This window comes from Pongo abelii, chromosome X, assembly GCF_028885655.2.
Source record: "Pongo abelii isolate AG06213 chromosome X, NHGRI_mPonAbe1-v2.0_pri, whole genome shotgun sequence".
In the NCBI taxonomy this organism is placed as follows: domain Eukaryota; kingdom Metazoa; phylum Chordata; class Mammalia; order Primates; family Hominidae; genus Pongo; species Pongo abelii.
This window is the reverse complement of record NC_072008.2, coordinates 159,964,213-159,980,668: the sequence shown is the minus strand read 5'-3', so window position 1 is coordinate 159,980,668 and position 16,456 is coordinate 159,964,213. Positions and strand designations below refer to the sequence as shown.

The window sequence follows — 16,456 nt, the reverse complement described above, 5'->3', positions numbered from 1 at the left end:
GCCATGTGGAGGCGAAGGTGGGGAGTGCCCAGGGCCCCCAGAAGCTGGAAGAGGTGGGAGGATCCTCCCCCAGAGCCACCGGAGGAAACGCTGGATTCTGGACTCCAGCCTCCAGAACTGGGAGAGTCAATTCCTGTTGGCTGAAGCCAAGCGGTTTGTGGTCATTTGCTGCGGCAGCCCAGGCCACTCCGACACGACGGAATAGGCTGAGCCCAGAGTCCTCCTGGGCCATGGAGGTGGAGGGCGGGGGGACCTTTGCACCCGCATCATCCAGTAACCTGGTGGGGACTGGGGCGACCTTGGGAAGGCAGCTCTTGTTGTCCTTGGCTCATTTCCAGAGAGTGTGAGCGGCCAACCTTCATAGAGGCTGGGGAGTGTGTGCCTCGGGCAGGGGAAGGGGGCCCCTGGGAGTGCACCCCGCTTGCCCCTGGGAGTGCAAGAGAAAGGGCCATGTGCACTGGGCTGCGGGTCCCACACAAGCCTAGAAATGGGGGAGCAGGGGCCACCGTGTGCACCATTGCCTGCACTGTGTGTACGGACACATTGGTGGTGGAGGCGGCAGCACGGTCAGTTGAAGAGCACGACGCCTAGAGCAAGTGACGACGACATTGACAAGCCCACGATCCTGTCGGGAGATCAATCTCCCTTCCAGCATGTTTTCAGTTTTTTACTGTAAAGAATTGCAAACACACGCCCAACCTAGAGAGGATGACAGGGAGCACCGGCCCCGCCGGCGGTCCTCACACGGCCCTCCCTCCTCCTCTCCACTCCCCTTATTGCGGCCCTAAGGCCTGGGGCCTCCTGAGAGAGGTATCTCCATCCCTGCTTTAGGCAGGGGCAGGGGCTCCCGGGCAGCAAACCCGGATTCAGAACCTGGGGAAGAAGAGTTGGGGTCTGGAAGTGGGGAGGTCCCCTCTCCTCCCTGGGTTCCCACCACGCCTAGCCCTCTCACAGTCCGGCTGGCCTGGCTGCTCCCCAGCTCTGGTCTCCCATTCTCCCCTTGTCCTAGGCTGGCCCAGGACGGGCAGGTGAGGTAGCCGGGGGACAGGGGAGTGGGCGCTTTCCCACAGCTGTGGTGCTGCCCACTGTGCCGTGGGCACCCGCCAGGCCACAGGCAGCCCCCTCCTGGGGGCAGGTTGGCAGCCGGTCTCCCAAGCCACAGCAGGTGCCCAGGAGCCCAGCAGGGAGGTCCAGGGTGAAGCCAAGCTCTCTGTGGGAAGTGAGCGAGCAAGTGGGGGAAGGCCAGGCCAAAGGGGGCTGTAAGCCACCTTCACAGCAGGGCAGGGGTCAGGGCGGCACCTCTCCCAGGGGTCAGCTGAGCTGTGGCTGACTGCTCTGCTGGAGCGCCCTTGGAGGGAGGTGGTCTTGGGCTGCATGCAGAGCCTTGGGAATATGCCATTGAGGGCGATAGCGACTATGAGCTCCTGTGGGGACAGGATGTGTGTCTGGACTGGATGAGCTGTTTTTGGTCAACTCCTGCCTCCGCCCCCCTGCCAGAAAAGTGCTGTAGATGGGGTGCAGCCAGTGAGTGGAGGAGGGGACTTCCAGGCTGCAGTCCCAGGAGACAGTGGCTCTGGGGAAAGCAGGGGATGGAATGCACGCGGCAATGCCTCAGGTCACACAGGTTGCTCCTTGACCCTGCAGAAGGGTCGGAGTACTGCATGGTTCATGGCATGGAGAATGCCTTGTGTCATGTGGGCCAGTTTGTCCAACCCTGGGACCCCTGAGGCTTGATGGGACTCTCAGGGTGAGGCCGGTAGGGGCAATAGTGTCAGGCCTGGGTGCCAGGAGGGAGCAATGCCCAGGCCTCAGGGCAGGCCGTCTTGGCCTTCAGAAGCCTGAGGGCCTGCAGCTTAGCTGGGCACCTGCCCCAGGAGGTGGCCGTCCACTGCCTGAGTGGCAGCTTCTCTCATGGCTGCAGCTGTGGCTCCGGTTCCTGAATGTCCCAGAGGGGAGCCACCACTGGCCCTCTGCTGATCCTCTTCAGTGTGGCCACTGCCGTTCTCACTGTCCCCCCCAGGACGGCCTCCCTCTCCCTTCACTGACACTTCCAGTCTGATCACAACTGCTTCTCAACTATCCCTCCCAGTGTGGCCACAGCTATCCCTGTTGTGCCCCCTCTAGTGGCTTCACTGTCCTGAGCTGTCACCCAGGCCACAGCCTCTTTCCAACCTCAAGTCTTGGCTCTGGCTTCAGGTTGCTGCCTGTGTGCTAGAGAATGTCTGTCAGTGTCCGCTGGGATCACGTGCTTCCTTGTTCCTGCTCAAGGAAAGAGAGGCCCCTCCTCTGTGGATAAAATCTGAAAACTTCCCTTTGGTCTGACTGGGCCATTTGGGCCATGGACTGCTGGGATCACTAACAGTTGCCCCAGGAACACATGTGCAGCTGCATTTGAATCAATCAGGAGCCACCTGTTGATTTGGGGATGGGAGTCACCATGCCCTGAGCCACGTGGGGGAGGGACAGAGGCTGGAACAAAAAGGGGCTTCTAGCCGGGCATGGTGGCTCATGCCTGTAATCTCACCACTTTGGGAGGCTGAGGCAGGAGGACTGCTTGAGATCAGGAGTTTGAGACCAGCCTGGGCAACATGGTGAGGCCCCATCTCTACAAAACGTAAAGAAGTTTTAGCTGGGAACAGTGGCATGCACCTGTAGTCCAAGCTACTTGGGAAGCTGAAGTGGGAAGATCACTGGAACCCAGGAGTTTGAGGCTGCAGTGAGCTATTATGGCCCCATTGCATGCCAGCCTGGGCAGCAGAGAGAGACCCGGACTCTAAAACAAGCAAGAGTCCACTGAGGAAAAAAGAGGGGGAATGGCTGCTGGGAGGGCAGCCAGCAGTGTCTAGTCTCCAGACATTCCTTCAGGTGATAGGGACCAAAGCCGGGAGGGTCACCAAGGGTAAGGAGCTGAAGAGTCACCCAGCCTTGCCAAGACTTCCTGGCAGAGGAGAAGGCTTAGCCATCTACTGGCCTGGAGGCTGAGCTGGAGCGTGGCTGTGCCTGGCCTCTTGGCTGGCCTCCCCAGCCTCAGTGCCTGGCATGTCCCCACCTGGATGCACCTGCTTTTTTGGTATTTGCACTTGGATGCGCCAATGCACACATCCAAAACTGAGCTTGTGATCTCGTGCCAGGGCTAGCGCTCTTACCAAGTCCCCAGCTGCAGTGAATGGAACACGCCCGTGTCAAAGGCCAGAAAGTGGGGATACATCCTTTGCCCACCCTCCACCTCCCGTCATTCACGGTGTCTGGTTAGTTCTCTGCACGTTTTAGGTCGTTAAACGGACCCTGTCTGTCTGCTCCATGACACTGCCCTTGATGTCATCTAGGCTAGTCATCTCTCACAGGACAACTCCAGCCACCCTTAGCTAGTCTTACTGCATCCACTCTGCTCTCCAAATACTTTCTCCACAAATAAACCAGAGATAACTCTTTAGAATGCAATGAGTTCGTGTCACTCACACAAATACCTGTCTGTGCGTGCATGTGCAGCACTGGCTTCACATCTGTCAGTGAGTTCTCAGCTTTTTCAGGATGAAGATGAAACCCCTCTGAGGTCCATGAGGCCTGCACTGTCTGGCCTCCACAGTATTGCTGCGTGGCATCCCCAACCCTGCAGTCACACCGACCTTTCAGCCCAATACTCTCCATGTCCCTTCCAGCTCCAGGAACTTTGCACATGCAATTCTCTCACCTGATGGGGAGCTTCCCTCCCAAAAGGGGAGTGGAAAATGTCTGGGCTTTCCCAGCTTCCCTTGTAGCTATGGCATGGTCACCTAACCCAGGCTCTACCAATCAGATACACCCACTACCCACTGAGTGTGAGGCCCAAGGTACACCTGTGGGATACCCTCTAGCTGGTTTTCCCTGGGCTTCCATCAGCCAGTCTGTTCCTGTTGTGTGCAACTAAGAACCCTGAGGGACTAGCTCTCCACCGATGCCTTTGAATCTCCCACTGCTTTATTTTTTTATTTTTATTTTTATTTTTTTAATTTTTTAAATTATTATTATACTTTAAGTTTTAGGGTACATGTGCACAATGTGCAGGTTAGTTACATATGTATACATGTGCCATGCTGGTGTGCTGCACCCATTAACTCGCCATTTAGCATTGGGTATATCTCCTAATGCTATCCCTCCCCCCTCCCCCCACCCCACAACAGTCCCCAGAGTGTGATGTTCCCCTTCCTGTGTCCATGTGTTCTCATTGTTCAATTCCCATCTATGAGTGAGAACATGCAGTGTTTGGTTTTTTGTCCTTGCGATAGTTTACTGAGAATGATGATTTCCAATTTCATCCATGTCCCTACAAAGGACATGAACTCATCCTTTTTTATGGCTGCATAGTATTCCATGGTGTATATGTGCCACATTTTCTTAATCCAGTCTATCATTGTTGGACATTTGGCTTGGTTCCAAGTCTTTGCTATTGTGAATACTGCCGCAATAAACATACGTATGCATGTGTCTTTATAGCAGCATGATTTATAGTCCTTTGGGTATATACCCAGTAATGGGATGGCTGGGTCAAATGGTATTTCTAGTTCTAGATCCCTGAGGAATCGCCACACTGACTTCCACAATGGTTGAACTAGTTTACAGTCCCACCAACAGTGTAAAAGTGTTCCTATTTCTCCACATCCTCTCCAGCACCTGTTGTTTCCTGACTTTTTAATGATTGCCATTCTAACTGGTGTGAGATGGTATCTCATCGTGGTTTTGATTTGCATTTCTCTGATGGCCGGTGATGATGAGCATTTTTTCATGTGTCTTTTGGCTGCATAAATGTCTTCTTTTGAGAAGTGTCTGTTCATATCCTTTGCCCACTTTTTGATGGGGTTGTTTGTTTTTTTCTTGTAAATTTGTTTGAGTTCATTGTAGATTCTGGATATTAGCCCTTTGTCAGATGAGTAGGTTGCGAAAATTTTCTCCCATTCTGTAGGTTGCCTGTTCACTCTGGTGGTAGTTTCTTTTGCTGTGCAGAAGCTCTTTAGTTTAATTAGATCCTGTTTGTCAATTTTGGCTTTTGTTGCCATTGCTTTTGGTGTTTTAGACATGAAGTCCTTGCCGATGCTTATGTCCTGAATGGTAATGCCTAGGTTTTCTTCTAGGGTTTTTATGGTTTTAGGTCTAACGTTTAAGTCTTTAAATGCTCCCCTCCCCGGGCTCAGGATGCCACTGGCCCTTGGTTTGCTTCTCAGAACTTGAGCAGCTCTCTGCAGAGTCCTTTTTTGACTCTTCTTACTTCATCTTTCCTCTAAGATTGGTGTCTGTTCACGGTTATGAATATTTAGAGGCTTTATATTACTTGTGGGATTGATGACCCACCCGGCAATGCCTCCCTGGGTGACTTTTGGTGCCATTTACTAAGACAATGCTGCTCAGAAGAGTAGGCTTGGAGGAAATCTCACCGTGCCACTATAGACTGCTGGGCATTAAGGGGATATTAGAGTCTTAGTTATCTATTGTTATATAACAAATTACTCCCAATGGGTTAGCTGAGGGGTTCTGGCTTAGGGTCACTCACGAGGCAACAGTAAAACTGTCATCCAGGGCAGCAGCTTCTGAGACTTAATTGGGGCTGAGGGATCCACTTCCAGGCTTACTCACGTGGCTACGTGGCTGTTGGCAAGTAGCTCAGTTCCTCAGCACGTGGGCCTCTCCATAGGGCTGCTCATAGCAGGGCTTCCTGCAAAACAGTGATCTATTTTGGGGGGTGAGAGAGAGAGTGAGAGAGGCAGGGGGATCTATGTGTGTGTGGGGAGACAGAGTGAAGGGTGGGGAAAGGGAAAAGGAGGGAGGAAAGGGCACGGGAGGAAAGGAGAAAGGGGAAACAAGTGCAAGAAGGTAAGAGAGAGCACCCAAGACACACGCTGCCTTCTCTGAGAAGCCATGCTTGCCAGTTACAGCCCACAGATTCTGCTGAACTCTATCTGTTACTAAGTCTAGACTCCACTCAAAGGGAGAGGGATCCAGCTACACCTCTTGAAAGGGGAGTATCACAGAGTTTGTGAACGTATTCTTCAAATCCTCTTTTTAGTCACCTATGATAACTGCATCAGGTCCCATGAATGAGAGGACGGGTTGGAGAGGCGACAACACTTGAAGCAAAGTGGGGGTTAGAGTCTTAGTTATCTATCATTACATAACAAATTAGTCCTGGTGGCTTAGCTGGGAGGTTCCGGCTTAGGGTCACTCACGAGGCGACAGTGAAACTGTCATCCGGGGCATCTTGTTAAAACTTGCCATAGTGTTGGCCCCAGGGATCTTGTTAAAACTTAAGTCAGGTTCTGCCTTCAGTAATGGTGGAGTCACTCCTATCAGACCAACCCTCCCATAGATGACATCTACGAAACCAGGATTAAATACTAACAACAAAACCTTCTGATGGCATGAGGGACTAAGCAGTAGAGGCAGAAACCACAGGGGGTTAACACCTCGAAGAAGAGACACTAGTGACCGGCACTAGGTGAGTTTCTTGCATGTGGCATGGGCCACAGAGGACGCCGTGCTGGATGACCAAAACTCAGAGACTCAGAGAGTAGACTTTGGGATGGCCACGGGAGAGGGAAAGCAGGAGGAGTATCACTTGGGAGCAGAGAAGCACCATGTGGAGGAGCCCCGTGTTTGGCCTGTACACTCTGCCCAAATCTCTGGCTGACCCCAGAGCTATTAATACATGAGGCAGAGTCCAAGAAAAGAACTGAGCAGAGGTTTCGGCTGATGCCCAATACCGTGGAAACGGAGTCTGGAGATTGCAGTTGGTACCCAATACAGGGGAGACTCTGTGTGAGTTTAGCTAGGTTAGTTGTCTACTAAGACAACAAACCACCACCACCACCACCACCACCACCACCACAACAACAACAATAACAAACAATGACCCATCTTTGGAGAAATAGAAACCAAGAAGCCAAATCTACTAGAACTCATTATGGACAGTGTCTAGGATATAATGCTAGATTACTAAAAGAAACAAGAATTGTCCTGATACTCAAGGAAAAAAGCATTCAAGAGAATCCAGCCCCTGAGATGACCCTAGTAATTCACAATATTAAAAAATATATATATTCTTAAGGAGATAAAGCACACTTCTGCCTGTAATCCCAGCACTTTGGGAGGCTGAGGTGGGTGGATTGCTTGAGCCTAGGAGTTTGAGGCCAGCCCGGGCAACATGGTGAAACTCTGTCTCTACAAAACATACAAAAAATTCAGCTGGGCATTGTGACATGCACCTGTAGTCCCAGCTACCTGGGAGGCTGAGGTGGGAGGATTGCTTGAGCCTGGGAGGTGGAGGTTGCAATGAGGCATAATCACACCATTGCACTCCAGCCTGGGCAACAGAGTGACACTGTGTAAAAAAAAAAAAAAAGAAGAAGCATGCTCCTAATACTTTATTAATTTATTTATTTTGAGGCAGAGTTTTGCTCTGTTACTCAGGCTGGAGTGCAGTGGTGTGATCATGGCTCACTGTAACCTCCACCTCCCAGGCTCAAGCAATCCTCCCATCTCAGCCTCCCAGGTAGCTGGGATTACAGGCATGTGCCACCACATCCAGCTGATTTTTGTATTTTTTTGTAGAGATGGGGTTTCTCCATGTTTCCCAGGCTGATCTCAAACTCCTGACCTCAAGCGATCTGCTCGCTTCAGCCTCCCAAAGTGCTGGGATTACAGGTGTGAGCCACCATGTCCAGTCACCTAACATTTTTTTTTTTAAACCCATCTCATTGCTCACTGATTATGAATTTTTTAAAATAGGAAATTTCAGAAGAGAAATAGAAACTATAGATGTTCCTTGACTTACTGTGGTTAAGTCCTGACAAACCAGTAGTAAGTCAAAAATATGGTAATTTGAAAATGCGTTTAATATCCCGATAAACCCAGATGCTCCTTGACTTGGGTTGGGGTGATGTACCAGTAAAGCCAGTGTAAAGTTGAAAAATCATAAGTCAAACCATCATAAATCAAGGACTGTGTAAGTTGTAAGTGTAAGTAAAGAACCAAGTGTAAGTTCTGAACTGAAAAACAACATCGGAAGTAAAATCTTCACTGGATGATCTTAATAACATTGTAGAAGACAGGTGAGTTGCAAACTTACAGATAAATAGAAATAATCCTTTCTGAAAAACCAAGAGGAAAAAATGAAAAGGGCACCTCAGTGAGCTGTGGGACAATATATAGAGGTCTAATGAATGTGTATATGGACTCCTAGGAGAGAAGGGAGAGAATGGGGAAGAAAAACTACTCGAAGAAATAATGACTGAAATTTCCAAAATTTGGAGATAGACATAATTTACAGATTCAAGGATCTCAGTGAATTCCAAGGAAGATAAATACAAAGAAAAAACATGTGTAGGCACATTGCAGTCAAAGTACCGAAAACAAAGAGTAATGAGTGAATTGTGAAAACAGTAAAATGCAACTCAAAAAAGAAGAGAACATTCACAAGTTCTACTGAATTCTCATCAGAAGTAAAGGAAACCAGGAGAAAATGGAACAGGATCTTTAAAGTGGTGAGAGAAAAAAAACAATCCTTTCAACTCAGAACTCTGTATCTATATCCAGGGAAAATACTCCTCAAAAATGAAGGTGAAATAAGGGTGTTTTGAGATACATGAAAGCTAAGAGAATTCATCAACAGACTTGCATTAAAATAAACGCTACAGAAAGACTTTTGATCTTAAGGAAAAAAAGGAAATCTCGAACTTTGGGTAGAAATGAATAACAAAATATGTGGGTAAATATTAAGGAATATTTATTTTATCTTTATAAGTTATTTATAATACACATGACAGTTTAAGGTAAAATTATAAATAATGTAGCGTTTATAACATGTAGATATATATATGACAACTATAGCACAAAGGACGGGCTGCAGGGGGGAGTAATCTATATAATGAAAATGGTCTTAAATTTAGGTGATGTGGTACAATGTAAACTGTAAGTAGAGAGTGAAAAGTAAAGGATTTATGTAGGAATCCCTAGAGCAACCACTAGAAAACAATGCAAAATATTATTGCTGAAAAGGTAAAATAAAAGGTAATAATGATACAAGAATCAATCAGGAACACATCGAATTCATACATATGTTTGCACCCAATAACAGAGCTTCAGAGCTTCAAAATACATAAAACAAAAGTTGACAGAATAAAGACAGAAATCGGCATCTTCACAATTATAATTGGAGATTTTAACACTCCTGCCCCAGTCATTGTTACTACTAGAAAAGGGATCAATAAAAACATAGGGCCTGTAATCCCAGCACTTTGGGAGGCCGAGGCGGGCGGATCACAAAGTCAAGAGATGGAGACCATCCTGGCCAACATGGTGAAACCCCGTCTCTACTAAAAATACCAAAATTAGCTGGGCGTGGTAGTGCACGCCTGTAGTCCCAGCTACTCGGGAGGCTGAGGCAGGAGAATCGCTTGTACCCGGGAGGCAGAGGTTGCAGTGAGCCGAAATTGCGCCACTGCAGCCTGGCAACAGAGCGAGTCTCAAAAAAAAAAAAATCCAGCCTGGTGACAGAGCAAGACTCAGTCTAAAAAAACAAAAACAAAAACAAAAACAAAGCAAAAACCAAACAAAAAACAAAACAAAACAAAACAAAACAAAAAACAAAACAAAACAAAACATGGGATCTCTTTATGACATTACCAAGCACATTGGAAAGCAAACAGTGGAAAAAATTGGACCGATTTACCGTAATGAACTTTCGCTTTGCAAATGTACTCCCCCGATCCTCGTGGGCAGGCCTTTCCATTGGCGGAGGGTCAATCGGTGTGCCTGCCGCTTCTGGGCTTCGAGCCTTTCCACCTTTTGATTCACGTGTAGTCGTCATGGTAACAACAGTGCATTCCCACGTGCTCCTCTCTCGTGCTCTCCCTATCCAATCATTTGCCTTGCATAGCGACACCGGCCTGGAACTTTCTTTCGGAACTCCCTGTGGCTTCCGGGAGAACCAGGGGTTTCTGGGAGCCCGGGTGGCTGTTGGCGCCAAGTGCCTCAGAGAGCCACACGCTTCCACGCTGCGGAGCTGAGGTGATCTCTTCAGACCCTTCGGAGAGACCCAGATATCTGACTTCCCACTGAGAGACCCGGAATTGCCCAGAGTTTGAAAAAGTGAGTAGACCGTGGGGGTTTGCCAGGACCCAGGCCCGGGAGGTGTTGCCGGAGCTCAGGATGGCGGCCCAGGTGGTTCCTGGGGTGTAGGGGGGCGGGTGGTGTGGCAGGCCGTGAGGAGCCGGCTGCGGAGCTGGGGGTCGGCGGTCCTGTCTGGCCTGGTTTAGGTGCAGCGTGGCTGTCACCGTGGGCTTCCCACCAAGGAAGACCCCCTCGGGAGGGCAGTTGGAAGGAGGGCTGAGGGAGGGGTTCCCCAGGGCGGGGTGGCCACAGGAGGACCCCTGGGTCCCTGGGCGGAGAGGGTCGCCGAGCACGCGGGGTAGAGGAGGCAAGAGGGAGGGCGACTCGCCCAGTGCTGGGGTGAGGGGGTGTCGAGGGCTTCCGGCTGCGGGGCTGGGGGTCGGGAGGGGGCTCCCTGGAGTGGGAGGGCAAGGGGGCTGGGGGGCGCCACGTGGGAGAGCAGGCTGGCGGGCTCCAAGCGTGGGGTGGGACGGAGGGTGGCCCAGCCTGGGTCTGAGGAGCGAGATGGGAGGGCTCCTGGAGGGTGCCGTGGTCAGGTCCTAGGGCTGGGTGGGTGAGGGCAGAGGTGATTCCTAAGCCCGGTGGAGGGCTGACCAGAGTGGAGGGCGCCCTGCCTCTGTGGGCTATGGGGGCTCCTGACTTGGGGGTGTGGGGCGGGATTGTCGGGCCCCTGGCTGTGGGGAGGCCACGGAGGGAGGCTCATGTCTAAGCACGCGGGACGCCCTGCTGCCCGGGGCTAGACTGGAGTGCTGCCAGCTGGGCGTAGGGGGCGCCCGGTGTGGAAGGGCACGTTGGGGGCAGGAAGGGACTGTCCCTGGTGCGCGGTGGGGGATGGGCTGGAAGGAGGGCCAATGCCTAAGGGTGCACGGGGTGCGGAGCCGGAGGCTGCCTGGCGGCCCGTGGCACAGGCGATGGTGAGCGCCCCCTGGAGGCTGTCGGACGTGGCAGTGCCTTGAGGAGCCTGGCCCCCTACAGGTGGAATTGGAAAGGCTTCAGGTCGCCTCTTCGTGGGGAATGGCGACAGGAGTTGCAGTGGTTGAAGGGGGCAGACCTTGGCCTCTGTAGAAAATACGGATTCATGACAAGGGCAAATTGTACATTCACTTAGATAGACCATATGTCGAGCCATTTAAAAATCTTCAGAAACTGAAAAGGATCGCACGTTTTCGTAAGTTCTCTGATCACAGTGGAATTTTATTTGAAATTAATAACAATAACATATGTCTAGATATTTTGAAATCCATGGGTCAAAGATGAAATCACCAAGGAACTTACAAGATATTTCAAACTGCACAAAACATTCAACTTACCCAAATTACTAGCCATTTGGAAGGAAGGAAGTGGTCAGAGGAAAATTTCTTGCTTTCAGTGCTCATAACAGAAAGAAAGAACATAAAATCAATGGCCGAACAGTCCATTTAAAGAAGCTCGAACAAAAGCAAAAGTAAACGCAGAATGAGTCAAATAAAGAAATAACAGAGATAAAAAAGACAATCAGTAAACCCCGACATTGGGCTTTTTAAAGAGTACCAAAATTAATGAACCCTAGTAAGACTAATTAAGATGAGAGGGGGCTAGGCACAGTGGTTTATGCCTGTAATCCCAGCACTTTGAGAGGCTAAGGCGGGAGGATTGCCTGAGCCCAGGAGTTCAAGGCCAGCCTAGGTGACATAGTGAGACCCCTTCTCTACAAAAAGTACAAAAAATTAACCACGTGTGTTAGTGTGTGCCAGTAGTCCCAGCTACTCAGGAGGCTGAGGTGGGAGGATCGCTTGAGCTCAGGAGGTCGAGGCTGCACTGAGCCGAGATCGAGCTGCTGCACTCCAGCCTGGGTGACAGAGTGAAACCCTGTCTCAAAAAACAAACAAACAAAAAACAACACACACACACACACACAACACACACAAGAGAGAATGAACACTAATCAATGTCAAGAATGAAGGACAGGATATTACTACAGATCATATAGACATTAAAAAGATAAAGAGGGAATATTGTGAACAAGTTTTTATCAAAAGTTTTGAAAACTTAGATAAGCTTCCCAATTCCTTTGTGGGGGAAAAAAGTAACTTACTACAAATGGCACCAAGTAACATAGAAAATGTGACTAGCCCTGTATCTTGCAAATAAATTTAATTTTGCCATCAAAATTTCACTAAAATCAAAGAGACAAAACAAGGAGGCAGAGGAGCTCCAGCCCTGCCCCCCCACCCCCACACATGTAGGGGCAGATGAGTGGTGGGAGTGAGTGTTTGGCACAAACAAGCTTCTCTCTTTGCGCTCACAGGCTGTGTCAGAGACTGCAACAGTCAGCACACATTCCTGTCTGATCAGGCTCCCTCCCTCAAGTCCTCTGCGATGGCTCTGGCAATGCTTCGGGACTGGTGCAGGTGGATGGGTGCGAACGCAGAGCGCTCCCTGCTCATCCTGGGTATCCCTGATGACTGCAAGGAACATGAGTTCCAGGAGGCCATGCGGGCTGCCCTGTCGCCCCTGGGCAGGTACCGAGTACTCACCAAGCACTTCAGAAAGGAGCTCGGGGCCAAGGCAGCCTTGGTGGAGTTCGCTGAGTATTTAAACCGAAGCTTGATTCCCCATCAAATATCAGGCAATGGGGGGCCCTGGAAAGTGATTTTCCTGCCCCAAGTACCTGATGTTGAGTTTCAGGATATGCCCAGTTTTCCTGCACAGCCCCAGGGTCAAGCAGTAGCAAAAGCTGCAGGTAAGGCAGGAGGCGCAGGTGATGCAGGAGGCGCAGGTGATGCAGGAGGCGCAGGTGAGGCAGGAGGTGCAGGTGAGGGAGGAGCAGCAGGTGAGGCAGGAGCAGCAGGTGAGGCAGGAGACGCAGGTTTGGCAGGAGGCGCAGGTGAGGCAGGAGGTGCAGGTGAGGCAGGAGCAGCAGGTGAGGGAGGAGCAGCAGGTGAGGCAGGAGGCGCAGGTGAGGGAGGAGCAGCAGGTGAGGCAGGAGCAGCAGGTGAGGCAGGAGGCGCAGGTGAGGGAGGAGCAGCAGGTGAGGGAGGAGCAGCAGGTGAGGGAGGAGCAGCAGGTGAGGCAGGAGGCGCAGGTGAGGGAGGAGCAGCAGGTGAGGCAGGAGGCGCAGGTGAGGCAGGAGGCACACGTGAGGGAGGAGCAGCACGTGAGGCAGGAGGCACAGGTGAGGGAGGAGCTGAAGATGAGTTGAGAGTTGCAGAAGAGGCAAGAGAGTCAGATGAGGGAGCCGCAGGTGATACAGGAGCTGCAGGTGAGGCAGGAGCTGCGGGTGAGGCAGGAGCTGCGGGTGAGGCAGGAGCTGCGGGTGAGGCAGGAGCTGCAGGTGAGGCAGGAGCTGTGGGTGAGGCAGGAGGGACAAATGTAACAAAAGCCTGGGTCCAGACTTGGCGCTGCACCCTGCAGGCTGTGCTGGAAAACAGGGCCTACCGGGAATTGAGACCCTTTTCCGGGAGGGAGCAGCCAGGCTGCGAGGAAGAGTCCTTTGAGAGCTGGGTGGAGCACGCCAAGGATATGCTGCAGCTGTGGTACCATGCATCGGAAAGGGAGAAAAAGAGGTGGCTGCTGGAGAGCTTGGGTGGCCCGGCCCTGGAAGTTGTGAGCGGCCTCCTGGAGGAAGATACCAACTTGTCCGCGCTGGACTGCCTGGCGGCACTGGGGCAGATATTTAGGAACCAGGACACTCGAATGACTTCGAGGCTGAAGTTCCTGACCTGCACACAGGGGCCCCAGGAGGGGCTGTTTGCCTTCGTGGTGCGCCTGGAAGGCCTGCTGCAGAGGGCTGTGGAGAAGGGGGCCGTCTGCCCAGCCTTGGCCAATTACCTGCGACTACAGCAGGTGCTGTTTCGGGCCCGCCCCAGCGAGGCACTCCGGGATACCCTGAGAGGGATGCAGCTGGAGAGGAGGCCACCTGGCTTCCTGAGGCTGCTCCGGCTCATCCGGGAGATGGAGGCGTGGGCAGCCTCCCCAGCGAGGAGCCGGCAGGGTGTGGCCTGGGCAGTGGCCCCAGTGGAGAGTGAAGACCCAGCTGCTGCCCAGGCCTCCCCAGCCCAGGGGGATGCCAGCGAGGCTGGTCCCGGAGCAGAAGATGCTGCTGAGGCTGCTTCTGCCACCAAAGAGGCTGCAAGGGGAGCCCCTGCCGCTGGGGAAGGTGAAAGTGCCCCTGCAGGCCCCAAAGGCCTAGGTCAGGCAAGGCCCATAGAGGTCCCCTGGGGCTCCTCCCCAGCCCGGATAAGCAGTGCTGTCTGGGTGTTCCCAGGAGGTCTTAGCTGGGGTCCGGAGGGCCTCATCCAGGTGAGAGGCCAGGAAGCCAGGAAACCCCCACTGGAGGGGCTCCAGACCATCTTGGAGGAGCCTGAAAACGAGGATGAGGACGGGGCCGGGGAGGCGGGCCGGCCCAAGTCCTCCCAGGGCAAATAGGCTCCTAGGGCCCCGGGGCCTTCTCTCCTCTCAGGCAGCAGTGCCTTGGAGGCAGATGGAGGCCAGGCCAGGGCCAGTCCCTCACCCCACATCAGGAGTAAGGGCCCCCACCTCCCCCAAGGGGCTCTGGCCACCACCCCCATTCCTTCCCTGTGACCCAGATGACCACGTTTGATACAAAATGGGGTGGGGAGAGGCGCCCGTCCCTCCTTCCCTTGCACCCAGCACACCCAGCCCCAGCCCCAAACCCTGCCACCATGGGGGGCTGGCCTGGAGGGAGCCCTGAGTGGCCAGCTGTGGCCTGGGTGGGGGCACCTGAAGATGTCTGCCCCCATCCCAGGCCCTGAGTTGGGAGAGACAGGGGGAAAGAGGCCCTCTCAAGGTTGCCAGCTGCCTGGGTCTCTCAAGAGGGGTCAGCCCACTTGCCATCTCCAGGGCAGGCTGCCCCCTGTTCCGGGAAGCTCACCCTCACCTGTGTGACCCACGCACCCAGCAGACGCCCACCCACTGCTAGCCATCATTCCTGCGAAAAGTCCTGTACTGTGCGCCCATGCAGGCGGCCACCTCTGGGCCCGGGGCACTTGCTGTGAGCTTCCTGCGAGCCCAGGCTCTGCTCGCTGCTGTCCTGCATTGTGAGCACCACCTCTGCTTTCCTGGCGTAGATCTAGACCAGGGGCTGCTTGTTCTCGTGGAGCTGTGTGTGTTCTTCTCTGAGCAGCTTCTCCCTGGAGGCCCCCAGCGCAGTCCCAGGAGATGGCGGGAAGGAGGTACCAGGGCATGGCGGACGCTCACCCTGTGACCACGATGGTGACCGTGACTGCGGGAAGAAGAACTGGACCCGGGGCAGAGTGGGACTGCGTGAGGCTCCACAGGGACTATGCTTTGGCGTTTCACCCCTGTTGTTACTTGTGACTCAGTTTCCTCAGCCTGTTGGGGCGTTCCCTGGTGTTTCCCAGTGTTCTGTGACTGTCCTGTGAGGGCCGTAGGGATGGGCTCAGGAGGGGGCTCCCTGAAGCCAGTGGACACTGCCAGAGTCCACTGTCCTGGCAAAAGGCAGACCCTGGGGCCCTCGGGAAGGAGGGAGGTGGCAGCGGGGGCAGCAGCGGGAGGGGGAGCAGATGAGGCGCCTTGCCAGGAACCCAAGGAGGAGGGGGCCCGGGACCTGTGGCCTGTGGTGGCTGTTTGCAGTTTCTCTCTGTATTGTGGTTTCCTTCTCTTCAATAGTTTCAGTATATGTTTCTCTTCAATAAATTTCATTCCGTGTTCCAGCCGCTCTCGCTTCTGCTGTGGGAAACTAGGGAAGGGGGATTGGCTGGGGATGGGGTGGGCATGGAGGAGAGAAAACATATTCCTGCCCAGCACCCCTGGGGAACATCTCCAAAAAGAGTGTAAGTGAGAGCACTTTGACCAGCATGCGAGGGCATGGCAAGGGCTTTTCTTATATTTTATAGGTGAATTGTCAAGTTTTGGGGTTTCATTAGTGCTTAGATTGGTGGTGTCCTGTTCCCTGCAGCTTTTAAAAATGTGTGGGAATGATGCTGGTTGTTTACTTGATTCGGGGGAAGTTGCCACTGGCATTCTGTCCTTAGGGTTCAGGACTTCTGAACGTGGGTCACGTGTTTCTGAGGCCATGCAAGAAAGATCAGTCCTGTCCACAAGGTCAATAGCACCCACAATGAGAAAGCCAGTATTAGAGTTACAGGGGTTTCCTAAAACCCCCAAATGTTTTAAAACTTGAGATATCCTAAAATTTGAAAATGTCACTATGGAACAATAATGAGCAGCTTCAAATCTCTAGAGCCTAGTGGGGCTTCCGGGAGGATGGGTGCAAACATTCATCCGACCTCCACCTGAGACGGGAGATGTGCTATCCAGGAAGAGGAGAGGCAAGGCAGGCGCAGAATGAAGGGGG

General features: G+C 52.6%; 1 protein-coding gene across 1 annotated transcript; it reads left to right on the top strand.

The window, feature by feature from the left end:
* Positions 1-12,495: 12,495 nt before the first annotated feature.
* Positions 12,496-15,808, top strand: LOC112131058 (paraneoplastic antigen Ma6E). Its single transcript, XM_054545218.1, has one exon. The coding sequence runs from the start codon at positions 12,496-12,498 to the stop codon at positions 14,542-14,544; it is 2,049 nt and encodes a 682-aa protein (XP_054401193.1). The 3' UTR covers positions 14,545-15,808.
* The last annotated feature ends 648 nt before the right edge of the window (positions 15,809-16,456 follow it).

Bases quoted from the DNA above. Each gene is read 5' to 3' on its own strand.
- LOC112131058 (XM_054545218.1), top strand. From the start codon at position 12,496: ATGGCTCTGGCAATGCTTCGGGACTGGTGCAGGTGGATGGGTGCGAAC.